Source organism: Artemia sp. Qi Xiang Cuo, chromosome 13, assembly GCF_049724085.1.
Source record: "Artemia sp. Qi Xiang Cuo chromosome 13, ASM4972408v1, whole genome shotgun sequence".
Lineage (NCBI taxonomy): Eukaryota > Metazoa > Arthropoda > Branchiopoda > Anostraca > Artemiidae > Artemia > Artemia sp. Qi Xiang Cuo.
This window is the reverse complement of record NC_142806.1, coordinates 37650550-37665216: the sequence shown is the minus strand read 5'-3', so window position 1 is coordinate 37665216 and position 14667 is coordinate 37650550. Positions and strand designations below refer to the sequence as shown.

The 14667-nt window shown below is 37.1% G+C and overlaps 2 protein-coding genes across 2 annotated transcripts in view; both read right to left on the bottom strand.

Annotated features, from left to right (window-relative positions):
• The window catches only part of Tmtc3 (Transmembrane O-mannosyltransferase targeting cadherins 3), a 586368-nt gene that overhangs the window by 504515 nt on the left and 67186 nt on the right, over positions 1–14667 (bottom strand). The window lies entirely within an intron of this gene.
• twin (CCR4-NOT transcription complex subunit 6-like twin) overlaps positions 1–14667 on the bottom strand; it is a 77948-nt gene that overhangs the window by 28670 nt on the left and 34611 nt on the right. The window contains exon 3 of the mRNA XM_089099612.1: positions 98–255. Coding sequence (XP_088955738.1) covers positions 98–255 — 158 coding nt within the window. The remainder of the gene's footprint in view (positions 1–97; positions 256–14667) is intronic.

Sequence of the window (14667 nt, the reverse complement as noted above, 5' to 3'; positions counted from 1 at the left end):
CCTCATCTATCTCAAAATAGTTAGCCCCATTCCAATTCAGAAAAAAAGACAAGTTAACTTATAGCTTTAATAGTAAAGGCAGTGCAAAGAGACTCACTTGTAAGCTGATGATATCTGCAGCATAATGCCTAATTTCTTCCATGATGTTCTTTTTTCGGTATTCCCAATCAAGGGCCCAAGTTGGACAGTAGCCATACTGTGCTCGCGTTGCATATTTGTCACATAATACGTTGTAGCACATTACGGTGAAAATACCTACAATATCACGATGAGGGATAAACACAATTAATAAATAAACCAACACTATTGAGCAAATCAAGCTTCTCTTGACAATAAAAATAAAAAAAAGAAAAAAAAAAAAAATAAAAATAAGAAAAAAAAAAAAAGATAATTTCAGCGGCACGGGGTTATCACAATTTTTGTAACCATCTATATTTTCTAATAAATGAACAGAGGTACCTTTATATTAATGGGCCATCTAATTATTTATGCGTAATTTACCATAGGTCCTCGTCAATTACTCGTTCTATTTCTTAGTAGATTTCCACATAGTTCCCACACGTGAAACATTTTTTGAAGATATTGATTCGGGAAAGCAATATTAGAGTAATTAATATTGCTTTCCCAAAATATTCTAAATTGACTTTAATTTCGTAAATATTGTTTTGGAGCTGTGGCAATTTTTATTTCAATTTGTTCGTCTCTTTGAAGACTCCATGTCCTATAAATACGGGGGATGACACACGTGTTGTTTAAACACTAACTCAAAGACAGATAGAAAAGGCCCATGATTATAGGATCACTCAATAAAAACTATTGGGATTCCAATCAATCCTAGACCGAATATATATATATATATATATATATATATATATATATAGATACCCAGGGTATGTAGATACCCTGGCAGACCATATCTCATTTTTTAGACCATATATATATATATATATATATATATATATATATATATATATATATATATATATATATATATATATATATATATATATATATATATATATATATATCGCAGTCAGTTCCACTACAAGTCAAAAGTTAAGTTTCAAATTGCCATTTGCTCAAAAACACCTTTTTGGAGGGAGTTTGTTTTGATTCTTGACGGTGTACCTGTGAACAATAAAAATCCGATTCAAGCAATAAGTTTGTCAGTGTACCTGCCCTGTACCCACTTTCACTGACATAAAGTTAAATAGGACTGAGTAAATTGTTAGATTGAGCAGGTAGATACCCTGGCAGACCATATCTCATTTTGCACTTTCACCATTATGCTCAGCTAGATGACCATGACAAAATGGCCGATGAAAGCCCAAAATGGGAATATTCACAAAACCTTTTTAGAGCTGCCCCCCTTTAATGTCTTAAATGCTTACGAGACGATACTGTGCCATTTCTTAGTAAGAAACTTGGGTAAAAAGTCTCTTTTTTACTATCTTCTTCTTTTAAAAATACATCGTAGAAGTTATATTTTTAAAAATAAAAATGAAAAAATAGAGTATTAAAATAGCAATAGAAATTTTTATCACAGGAGCCTTCATAAAACAACAAAGAATTTAACATATCTGCGACACACTGAAAATATCAAGGTAGAGAAAAAAGGTGATATTTTCCAAAATCCTTATGTATAAAAAATGAATAAAAATATGACATTGAAAGAGTCTGACGAATTTTTATTAGGAATTTCAAACATCTGTATATTATTGAATGAATGGACAAATTTATTAGTATTTCTCACTAATAAGTGTTGTATATGAAAAATAATTTTTTCAATAGGTAAATACTTTTTTATATTTTCTAAAGAAGAAAGTCAAAATAAAACGCTGCGAGTCATCAATACCTAAAAATATGAGGTATCTCGGACAGGAAATTTTAAATATAGCTCTGAAGTATAAAAAATATACAACTTCGGGGGATTCCCCACTATCTTTCTCTCGTTGATTATTACAACATTTCTAGGACTCATATTTCTCCAGAGAGACGAAGAAATAGCAAAATTATGCATATTTTCTATTCTCTTTTACTGAGAACAATTTTATCTTAATGCGCTTTTTACAACATCTATAATGTTATACGGAAACATTACAATAAAACTATTGAGTCACAAAAGATTGAATTCTGTTTTGTATAGGGTACTGTCATTTAAAAGGCACAATATAATATTTTTGCCACGTTAATATCTACTTCCACCTTAAATACTATATTTTTATTTTATTTTTATTTTTTTGTGCTGCATCTCGTTTCGTTATCCTGAAAGACAGATGGACTGCTATATGTATTATTTTGGGTACTTTTATGTTAAACGCACTCTTTTATATATGTCAAACTGGAGACGCGACAGAAGACCCGTTTTGTATGGGTTGATTCAAGACACTGCTATACAGTAATGAATGCTTAGCGTGGTTTTCAATGCGTTGACGATATTTAAACTGTTGTTCTTTTGGGGTTTAGGGGGAGAAAAAGGTACCTAGGTTAGGTTACGCATTTAATATATATATATATATATATATATATATATATATATATATATATATATATATATATATATATATATATATATATATATATATATATATATATATATATATATATATATATATATATATATATATATATATATATATATATATATATCATATATATATCATATATATATCATATATATATATATATATATATATATATATATATATATATATATATATATATATATATATATATATATATATATATATATATATATATATATATATATATATATATATATATATATATATATATATATATATATATATATATATATATATATCATATTCGAACTACTTAAAGGTCTCGAATCCTAGCGGCTTATCCCTACTGAATTTAGTTGCGATCCAATAAGCCCTTCTGATGGGTGCGGATGACGCATTTCTGATGGATGTCACCCATACCTCATAGCAGCCCGGTCGAGTGGACTGCCTAAAACCCAAACTTACTGCTGACCAAGTTTCCCTGAATGAATTTCACCCATCCACCAACAAATTAATGTGTGACACATTTTGAAACCCCGAGTCTCGAGTGCGGAGCATGTAAAAAAAACCTACGAAGAGCTTACTTCTTACTTAGCACCAAGTTTCATTGGGATTTGGCGTTCTCTTTTGACAGATGTTCCGGATGACAGGAATTGAAGGACTCCATTTTTCCTCCCCTACAGAGGTCGAATCGATCCCAGACTCTAAAAAGGCACAACTAGGACGTTAAGTGTTACTTCTGAATAACTTTGGTTAAAATATAACAACCCCACAGTAGATTCCCTGATGACCTGAATTTCGAACTGTCACCCCCACCTCATAAAGATAGGAACCGCTCCTGGCCCCCAAAAAATACAAATAAGCAATAGTTCTTACTGCCGAGCAAATTTTTGTTACGTCTGACAACCCATTTTGTTGGCTGTGAAAACAAGGATGGATGGATCTCTCCCCTCTCGCAAAGATCAAATTGGATATGAATACTCAAGACAAAACTAAGACATATATTCTTAATTTCCACCATGTTTGGGAAAGATCAGACAGTCTCTTCTGGAAATGTAGCAATGACAAGAAATTAGGGCCATTTTGTCTTGTCAGAGGTCAGATTCTGCCTCAACACCCAAAAGCACAAGTAAGACCCAAGCTTAGTTTGGATCTGGTGTCACCCTCTGGAACATGTACCATTCTTTCCTCCCTCCTTCAAAAAGGTTGGAAGGGATACAGACTTTCTGAAGCATGATTAGGTCGCTATCTCTTCATTTCCAGTAGCCTTGTTGAGATTCAACAACTTATTTTTTCTCATTCAATTTAAATTAATGTACTAACTAAAAAACTATTACAGAGGAGTCCCCCATTAGGTTCCATTGATTGGAGATCTATCAAAAATACCTTGTCCTCAAGAGTTCAAGGTCCCCCTTCCTTCTCCTTCGTACAGAGGCCAAATCGGTCTCTGACTTTAAAGAAGTAGAGCTATCCCATGAAATACTACTTCTGACTAAGTTTGATAAAAATCCGACGGTACCATCTTAAACTAATTTAGGAACACTTTTCCCCTGCAGCCTATAGAGGTTGGATCGGACTTATAAAGGGCAAACGTAGGATAGTAGCTCTCTTCTTTTCACTATGTTTGGCTGAGATCCAACAACGCCGTCAGCAAGCTGCCATGATGGGAAAACTTTAGAGAACCCGCTCCTCCCCCATCCATAGAGACCAAGTCGAGTATGGACCCCGCCCCCAACAGAGGTTGAATCGGGTCCAGACCCAGAAAGACCGAAAGATGAAATCAGCACACACTTTCAACCATTTTTTTTTATTCGGTAACTCATTCTGGCAAGTATCATGACCCCATTCTCACAGCCGTTGGATCAGGCCAGACCACGAGGAAGTAAAAGAAGGACATTAGCTGCGCTGCTAGAAAGGTATGAGCCCCAAAAGACTCAACTAGAATACCTCACCTTGATCATGTTTGGTTCAGACCCGACATTCCTCTCCCATTATTTACAAGCTTTCGCTTCGTACTACATTTGAGCCACATCTTACAACCCTGTCAGGTAGATATCATGACGACAAGAACTCGGGGATTATCACTCCCCGTGGAAGTTGGATTTTGTACGGAGCTGCGAATCGTATAACTAGAAGTTCAAAAATTATCTAGAAGAATTGTGATAAAAAGTTTAAATTTTCAATCAGAATATTTCGAGAATGACAGGGCTCATTGATTGATAGTCGCATTTGTTTTAAACAATAAAATTTTCCTTTCAAAGGTTCTCTGGTTCTCTACGACACTCGGTAAAACTTGTAATTATAAACTTGTATATTTATGTCAGTCTAAAATACTTTTAAGAAGCCCTTAATCAAACTTTAGGGCAAAGAAGATGGGTCCAAGGTGGCTGCGATGCCCTCGTATTTAGGAAAATTTGAGTTAGTTATAGGTCTTAACTTCGCTTTAAAAATTTCTTTTTATATTTTGCAATTTTGCTAAAACTAAGTGATTTTGGAACTAAAACCTCTGTTATGTTCCCTTTTAAGGACTAATAATGTCCAATGTCAGGAGCACAGAGAAGACAATGGGAGAACACGGAATCAAATAGGGAAGTAAATTCTCCTAGACTTAGATTATGCTGATGATTTATGCATCTTAGATGAAAAATGTACGGACAGTTTCACTTACCTAGGTAGTATTATTAGTAAAGACGGTGGATGCAGTGAAGATGTTAAAAGTAGAGTAGCCAAGACCCAGGTTTTTTTTTTCACAGTTGAAACTAGTTTGGAATAATAGGAAGATAAGTCTGCGAACCAAGATTAGAATATTGGAAGCTACAGTGATGACAGTGGCCAAGTATGGTTCTAAAGTGTGGGCACTCCGAAAAACGGAGGAGGATCTACTAGATGTCTTCCAGGGATATTGCTTACGGATTGTTTTAGGTACCCGACTGACTGACCGTATCTCAAACGGTGAGCTATACGAAAAATGTGGTTCGATCCTGTTTTCTAGGGCTATAATGAGAGAAAGGATGAGATGACCAGTACACGTTCTACGGATGAAGGATGACAAATTTCTAAACATTGTCCTTGTCAGCCAACCGTCTAGGGCCAAACGAAAGGCAGGTCGTCCTCAAGTGGGATTGGAGGACATCGTAGGGAAAGATTTAAGGTAAATGGCAACTTCTTGGGAGGGTGTACAGAGGGAGGCTTTGAACAGATTGGGATGGAGAAGGAACGTGCATAGCTATTTTGGCCTCAGCCGGGTTAGTGCTGCAGTGAGTTAGTGGTAGTAGTAATAGTAATGTCAGGGTGTCAAGTTGATGTTTTAGGAAATAGTTGTTAATGGAATGAAAAGAACTAGGTTATTTCACTTCCTATTCCTACGCTTTAGTCGATAAATATGTCAAGTACCTTAATATTTTCTAATTTACGTTGAAAAACTTCAATGAATTCCATACTGCCATATACGAGACTTCTGTAAAACTTGGGACTGATCGAAGTATGGGAACAAGGTAAAAGATCGGAGATTGCATTCTGATCAAGGAAACCAGTTGTTTCGATTGATCTTCTAAAAAGATGCTCTGGGGAATTTCGGTCCAGACCTCATTTTTGAGCCAGAAATCAACCGCCCAGAAAAACACTTTCTGGTACTATTCTGAAATTATGACTGACTGCACCAGTGGTATAGTGGAAAACAACAAGACCATATTATGGTGAAAATGGGACTGTCGGTAATAAATTATTTCTTGGAGGGTCTGAGTTTTGGAAAGGGCGAACTGGGGTACCCCCAATGTCAGCTAAATGTCCCTTTTTCTTTTGGTAAATTTCTTAAATATGGTTACGTCGGGTTATTCCTAATTGCATGCTTGTGGATGGGTCAACATCTAACAGGTGATGTATGCAGTTATGATCCACCTTTTTAATTGTTTTCACTAGCTATTCATTTTACCCCAACCATCATTGGATTGCGGCCAACTTTACGTTGCCATTAGTCACTTGCCCAGACTCTCAGAGGAACACAAGTGACAAGATTGTTATTTCCAATTGTGTTCCATAGTTGCCAGACGGGGTGCATTTGCACCATTTGGGTGCTTTTTGAGGTTGCGCATTGAATTTTTCAAATTGGCGCATTTTTTTAGGAGAAAATCGTTCGTTCGGTGCATTTTCACTATAAAACGACACTTTCGGCACATGTTCAGTTATACGGCGGCACAATTTTAAACCAGGCATCTGGTAACACTGTAGTGTTCTATTTTATGATTCGTTTAGAATAGACATGAGCCTTTTTGTGTTACTCTGTACCTTTTACCCAATTTTCTGGCCTGGGTGGCAAATAATATAGGGTTACAGTTGGTGTAACTCGTGAGAGTAAAAGTCCTATTTTTAGTTTTGGCCTTCCTCAGCAGGGGGTATACCAAAGGGCTACCATACGGGAGTTTAAGGGAGATTTTGGCTTCAGGAATAATTTAACGCTTGGTTACACTTGCGTTACATACCCCTACCCAGACCTGCCTGTCAAGCGTGATAGCCTGAAGTAGTTTTAGGTTACACCAAGGAGTGCTATCAGCTATTAGGAGTAATCCCAAGTCCGAGATTTTTCTGAAGTTTTAGGCAAGAGATATTCGCCTATAACTATAGTCTTTAACTGTTTTCATTTGGATAGCAGACAATTGTACTATTATACGTTTCATACGTGCTTTACACAGGTGGTTAGCTTATTTTTTACCAACAGTGAATCCTGCGGTGGTTTTAGAAGTCCAAGATTAGAATTAGATAGCCAATACTGCTCATCTATCATAGACAGCATAATAGCGCTGCCTAAGTAAAGAACGATGTTGGCACAATGTATTATTATTAAATTTTTTTCCATACCAGGGCACTTCGTATCGAAGGAGTTGTCGTAGAAACTTCGAAAAGGGCTCATTCGATTGGAAATTAGAGTGGCTAGTGCCCTTTTAAATAGTCGAAAGTGATTGGACCCCCCCCCACCGTCCATCATTCCCCCAAACACATCCAATCAAAATTTTGAGATAGCCATTTTGTTCAGCGTAGTTGATTTCTAGATAGAAAACATGTTTTTGAGGAGCACACTCGCCCACAACCCTCTGGGCAAGGCTTTTAAGTTATGCCCTGAGGGCATATAAGAACGATGCTGGCACAATGTATTATTTATTTTTTTTCCCTTTAGAGCAGGGCACTTCGTATCGAAGAAGTTGTCGTAGAAACTTCGAAAAGGGCTCTTTCAATTGGAAATTGGAGTGGCTTGTGCCCTTTTTAATAGTCGAAAGTGATTATTCGATTAGAAATTGAAATGGATAGTACCCTTTTTAATAGTCAAAAGTAATTGGAAGGCCACTAACACCCCTTCCACGCCCACCATTTCCCCAAACACATCCAATCAAAATTTTGAGATAGCCATTTTGTTCCACGCAGTTTAAAGTTCAGGAAATTATACCTTTGAGCAGGACAAGCCCCCTACAGTCTTCAGGGCATGGGTTATAAGTTATGCCCTGGGGGCATATAAGTTTTTTATTGAAATCTTTGTCGTAGAAATTTGAAAAAAGGGCTCATTCCATTGGAAATTCAAAGATCTAGTACCCTTTATAATAGTCAAAAGTGATTTGAGGGCAACTAACCCCCCTCTCTCACCCACCATTTCCCCAAACATATCCAATCAAAATTTTTAGATAGCCATTTTGTTAAGCGTTGTTGATTTCCAGATAGAAATTATGTTTTTGAGGACACTCCCCCACAGTCCTCAGGGCAAGGGTTTTACATAATGCCCTGGTGACATATAAGGTTTTTATAGAACGCATTGTTATAGAAACTTCTAAAAAGGTTCATTCGATCGGAAATTGAAACTGCTAGCTACCTTTTTAAAAATCAACATGGTTTTAAAGGTATTTAACACCCCTTGCCTGTCCATCTTCTCCCCAAAAACATCCAATCGAAATTTTGAGATATCCATTTTTAAGTTCAGGAAATTATACTTTTGAGCAAGAAACTCCCCCCACAGTCTTCAGGGCAAGGGTTATAAGTTATGCCCTGGGGGCATATGAGGTTTTTATTGAAATCTTTGTCGTAGAAACTTGAAAAAGGGCTTATTCGATTGGAAATTCAAAAGGCTAGTGCCCTTTTTAATAGTCGAAAGTGGTTTGAGGGCAACTGACCCCCCTCTCACGCCCACCTTTTCCCCAAACACTTCCAATCAAAATTTTTAGATATCCTTTTTGTTCAACTATTTGAACGTTTTGGAAATTGGGTCTTTAAGGATGGCAACCCATCCCCCCCCCCCAACCCTCAGGACAAGGGTTGTAAGTTATGCCCTGGGAGCATGTAAGGTTTTTATAGAAAGCTATGTTGTAAAAACATCAAAAAGGTCTCATTCAATTGAAAATTGAAAGGGCTAGTGCCCTTTTTAATAGTCGAAAGTGATTGAAGGGCAACTAACCCCCCTCTCACGCCCACCATTTCCCAAACAACATCCAATCAAAATTTTGTGATATCCATTTTGTTCAACGTAGTCGAAAGTTCTGGTGATTAGGTCTTTTAGGATGATAACCCCCTCAGAGCCCTCAGTGCAAGGGTTGTAAGTTATGTCCTCGGGGCATATAAGGTTTATATAGAAAGTTGTTGTAAAAATTTCAAAAAGGGCTCATTTACTTGGAAAGTGAAATTGCCCTTTTTAATAGTCGAAAGTGAGTGGAGAGTAATTGACGCCCCTCTCACGCCCACCTTTTCCGCAAACACATCCTATTAAAATTTTTAGATAGCCATTTTGTTTAACGTAGTTGAAAGTTTGGGAAATTAGGTCTTTAAAGATGACAACCCCTCCCCCCCCACAGTCCTCAGGAAAAGGGTTGTAAGTTATACCCAGGGGGCATATAAGGTTTTTATTGAAAGCGTTGTCGTAGAAACTTCAAAAGGGCTCATTCAATAGGAAATTGAAAGGGCTAGTGCCTTTTTTAATAGTTGAAAGTGATTGGAGAGCGACTAAAGCCCTTCTCACGCCTATCATCTTCCCGAACACATCCCATCAAAATGTTGAGATATTTTTTTCAACGAAGTTGAAAGTTCTTGAAATTATGTCTTTCAGGGTGATAACCCCCTCAGGAGCCCTCAGTGCAAGGGTTGTAAATTAAGCCCTGGGGGCATATAAAGTTTATATAGAAAGTTTTTGTAGAAATTTCAAAAAGGGCTCATTTGATTGGAAATTGAAATTGGAAATTTTTAACATAGTTGAAAGTTCTGGAAATTATGTCTTGGAGGATGACAACCACCCTAAAAGACCTTGGGGTCAAGGTTGTAATTTATGCATTGGGGGCATATAAGATGTTTATAGAAAGCGTTGTAGTTTCAAAAACGGCTCATTTGATTGGAAATCAAAAGGCCTAGTGCCCTTTTTAATAGTCGAAAGCGATTGGAAGGCTTGACATTTTCATAGCAAAGATCGATGCGGGAAAAATGTATTATTTTTTTTAGTTGTTGTTGTTTAGACCAGGGCACTTCGTATCGAGGGAGTTGTCGTGGGAACTTCGAAAAGGGCTCATTCGATTGAAAATAGAAAGGGCTGATGCCCTTTTTAATTGTCAAAAGTGATTGGAGGGCAACTAATCCCCCTCTCACGCCCACCCTCCCATTTGCCCATTATGTTTAAAAACTAAATGTTGCCTTAATATTAAGTCAAAATGCACTCTGTTAATGCTAATTGCCAATAAGGCATCTCAGCAGTATTCCAAGAACGACTGAGGGTATTATGTTCAGACTTTCGGGGCTACTTCTGCAATTAAAATTTAACCAAATCAAAATAGCGTAAGTGTATCCAAGCTATCAAAGAAAGTAAATAGATTTTTTTGCGAATGGTATCAAGTTTTCTATTTCAGGTCAACTAGAGGAGGTATGAAACTAAATTAAACACTACTATTTGTGGCCAGATTTTTAAAAGGGTGTATGTAATTAAAAATTGCTGGAAATTTTTCTCCAGTATAAAAATAGCAGGCCAAACTATAAAGTCTTAAAAAAACGAAAAGACTTAAAGTTTTTTCTTTTTCCCTGAAAAGACTATGTCATTAAAAACGAACAGATATTAATAAAAAAAAACTTTTTCCACAAAATAGGTTTTTCAAAGAAAAGTAAAACTCCATTAAACAAAAAATGAGCAAAAATAAAATAAAATAATCTACCAAGCGTGAAACTACCACAAATCAGCATCGATAAATAAATGAAACCCAAAACGAACAGAAATTACAATAAATAACCGAGTAAAACTCAAAACGAGCAGAAATTAACACAAGTTGGGCTCAAACCCGCTATGCCTTCCCAAGGCCAGAACAAAATTTGCCCTTTACTGAAAAAAATATAAATGTTTTTACTTTTATAACTTTAATAAATCAAATAATATTAAAATTTTGATTACTAAATATCAGTATATGTATATTAAACTGAAAATGCACATTCATTTGTATTTTTTCAAGACCTTAAAACTACGTTGAATAAAATGGCTGTCATCCTCAAAGGCCTAGTTTCCAGAACTTTCAACTACTTTGAACAAAATGGCTAACTGAAAATTTTGATTGGATGTGTTTGGGGGAATGATGGGCGTGGGGGGGCTAGTTGCCCTCTAATCACTTGCGACTATTCAAGGGGCACTAGCCCTTTGAATTTCCAATCGAATGAGCCTTTTTTTAATTTTCTACGACAACTCCTTCTATAAAAATAAACTTATATGCCCCCAGGGCATAACTTACAACCCTTGCCCTAAGGGCTGTGAGGGACTGTCCTCCTCAAAAACACAATTTCTATCTGAAAATCAAGAACGCTGAACAAGATGGCTATCTCAAAATTTTGATTGGATGTGCTTCGGGAAGTGGTGGGCGAGGAAGGGGTGTTAGTCACCTTCCAATCACTTTCGACTATTAAAAAGGGCACAAGCCATTCCAATTTCCAATTGAATGAGTCGTTTTCAAAGTTTCTACGACAACGTCTTCGATACGAAGTGCCCTGATCTAAAGGTAAAAATTAATAAATAATACATTGTGCCAACATCGTTCTTATATACCCCCCGGGACATAACTTAAAACCCTTGCCCTGAGGGTTGTGGGGGAGTGCCCTCCTCAAAAATATATTTTCTATCAAGAAATCGACTACGCTGAACAAAATGGATATCTCAAAATTTTGATTGTATGTGTTTGGGAGAATGATGGGCGTGGGAGGGAGCTAGTTGCCCTCCAATAACTTTCAACTATTAAAAAGGTCACTAGCTACACCAATTTCCAATCGAATGAGCCCTTTTCGAAGTTATTACGACAACTCCTTCGATACCAAGTGCCCTGGTATGAAAAAAAATACATTGTGCCAACATCGTTCCTTACTTAGGCAGCGCGATCGCGCTGCCTATGATTTATACAACAACTTTCTATATAGGCTCCATATGCCCCAAGAGCATAGCCTACCCTCTTTACACTTGGAGCTATGAGGGGGTATTCAGTCAATACGGTCGAAGGTCAAGTACGTATGACTGCACTTACCCACGTATACATTCATAATATCTTATTGGATACTTTTGGGGTAATGACGACTGTGAGAGGGGCGTGATTTGCTCTCTAGTCCCTTTCAACTATTAAAAAAAGGTACTAGCCCTTTCAATTTCCAATTGAATAAGCCCTTTTGAAGTTTCTACGACAACACTTCCAATAAAACTTTTTATGCCCCCAGGGCATAACTTACACCCCTTGCCCCGAGGGCTATGGGGGGAGGGGTTGTCATCTTTAAACAACTAATGTCCTAAAGTGGGAACTACGTCGAACAGACTGGCTATCTAAATATTCTGATTGTATGTGTTTTGGAAAACGGTGAGCGTGAAAGGGGGGTTAGTTGCCCTCAAATCACTTTCGACTATTAAAAAGGGCACTAGTCCTTTGAATTTCAAATCGAATGAGCCCTTTTTCAAGTTTCTACGACAAAGATTTCAATAAAAACTTATATGCCCCCAGGGCAAAACTTAAAGCCCTTGCCCTGGAGACTGTGGGGGGAGTTTCCTGTTCAAAGGTATAATTTCCTGAACTCCAAATGTCGTGGGGTAAAGTGTCTCAAAATCACCAAATTTTTGTAGGATGTGTTTGGGGACACAGCGGGCGGTGACGGGTTGTTAGTTGCCTTTCAAGCTCATTCGATGATTAAAAAGGGCACTAGCCAGTTCAATTTCCAATCGGATGAGCCCTTTTTGAAGTTTCTACGACAACACGTTCTTTAAAAACCTTATATGCCCCCAGGGCATAACTTATAGCCCTTGCCCCGAGGGTTGTGGGGGAGTGTCCTCCTTAAAAACATATTTTCTATCTGGAAATCAACTATGCTGAACAAAATGGCTATCTAAAAATTTGTATTGGATGTGTTTGGGGAAAGGATGGGCGTTGGGGGGGGGGGCTAGTTGCCCTTCGATCACTTCCGACAATTAAAAAGGACACTATTCCTTTGAATTTCCAATCGACTGAGACTTTTTTGAAGTTTCTACGACAACACCTTCGATAAAAACCTTATATGCCCTCTGGGCATAACTTACAACCCTTGCCCTGAAGGCTCTAGGGGAGTGTCCTCCTCAAAAACATAATTTTTATCTGGAAATCAACAACGCTGAACAAAATGACTATCTTAAATTTTGATTGGATGTGTTTCGGGAAATGGTGGGTGTGGATGGGGTGTCAGTTGCCTTCCAATCATTTTCGACTACTAAAAAGGGCACAAGCCACTCCAATTTCCAATTGAATGAGCCCTTTTGGAAGTTTCTACGACAACTTCTTCAATACGAAATGCCCTTCTCTAAAGGAGAAAAATAATAAATTATACAATGTGCCAACATCGTTCTTATATGCCCTCACGGCATAACTTAAAACCCTCGCCCCGAGGGTTGTGGGGGAGTGTCCTCCTTAAAAACATATTTTCTATCTGGAAATCAACTACGATGAACAAAATGGCTATCTCAAAATTTTGATTGGGGGATTTGTTTAGAGGAATGATGGGCGTGGGGGGGGGGGCTAGTTGCCCTCCAATCGCTTTCTACTGTTAAAAAGGGCACTAGCCACTCCAATTTCCAATCGAATGAGCCCTTTTCGAAGTTTCTACGACAACTCCTTCGATACGAAGTGCCCTGGTATGGAAAAAAATAAAAAATAAAACCCACATCGTTCTTTACAAAAGGTGATATGAAAAACAAACGCACAAGAAAACTTGTCGATTAAAATATGAATAATATGAGAAATCAAGGACACGTTGTAAAATCTTGATATTTTAGCGGACCTGGTACCACACTTTTGATATCCTTTCTTGTTGAACTTTATTTTTTTATCGATATCTGCCCGGTTAGCAGGGTTTCCACCACGGTCAGTTCCTTAAGTGCTACAATTGTCCAAATTTGCACGCTATACAGCGATTTTCGGTGCTACAGTCAAAATATTCTTTGCATGTATCGCGGCTTACGTCGCGACACACGCATGGTCCGTTTAAGTTTACTTAGATTAGTTTTTAGAGCAATTTTTTAATCTTTCTTAATGTAGAGAAATAAAAATATATCACTAAAAAATGTAGCTGACCAGAGTGCTGAATGGGAAAATGTACGCCCACACACATATCCTGTATTTAAATGTGTTAGATTATTGTCATGCATAAAAATGTTCTGACATATATTTTGATGTGAGACCAAGGCCGTATCCAGGGGGGAGGGGTTACCCGGTTTGAACCCCCCCCCCCCGAAATTTCTGACCGAGTCGAAAATAAGTCGAAAATTAGTAAAACCTAGGTAAAAATCAGTAAAATTAGTCGAAAACTGAGTCAAAAATTAGTAACCCCCCCCCCCCCAAAAAAAAAATCCTGGATCCACCCTTGTGTGAGACATACCATATAATTGCATTTTATAGGTCTATATTTTCAATTTGGTCATATAAGAGCCGTGAGTCAATAGTTAAGTTATGTTTTTTTTTATTTCTTTTTGTTTTCATTTCTTCTTTAAATTTATTTTAAATTTTGTTATGTTCTTATCAATTTTTCTTTTCTTTTTTGAAGCTATGTTAGCGGGAAGTGTAATTTCCTTTTCCTATTATTTTTTGATAAAGGAGACATTACGAGATTCCTCTCTTCTCCTTTGTTCAAAATTAATGTATATGTT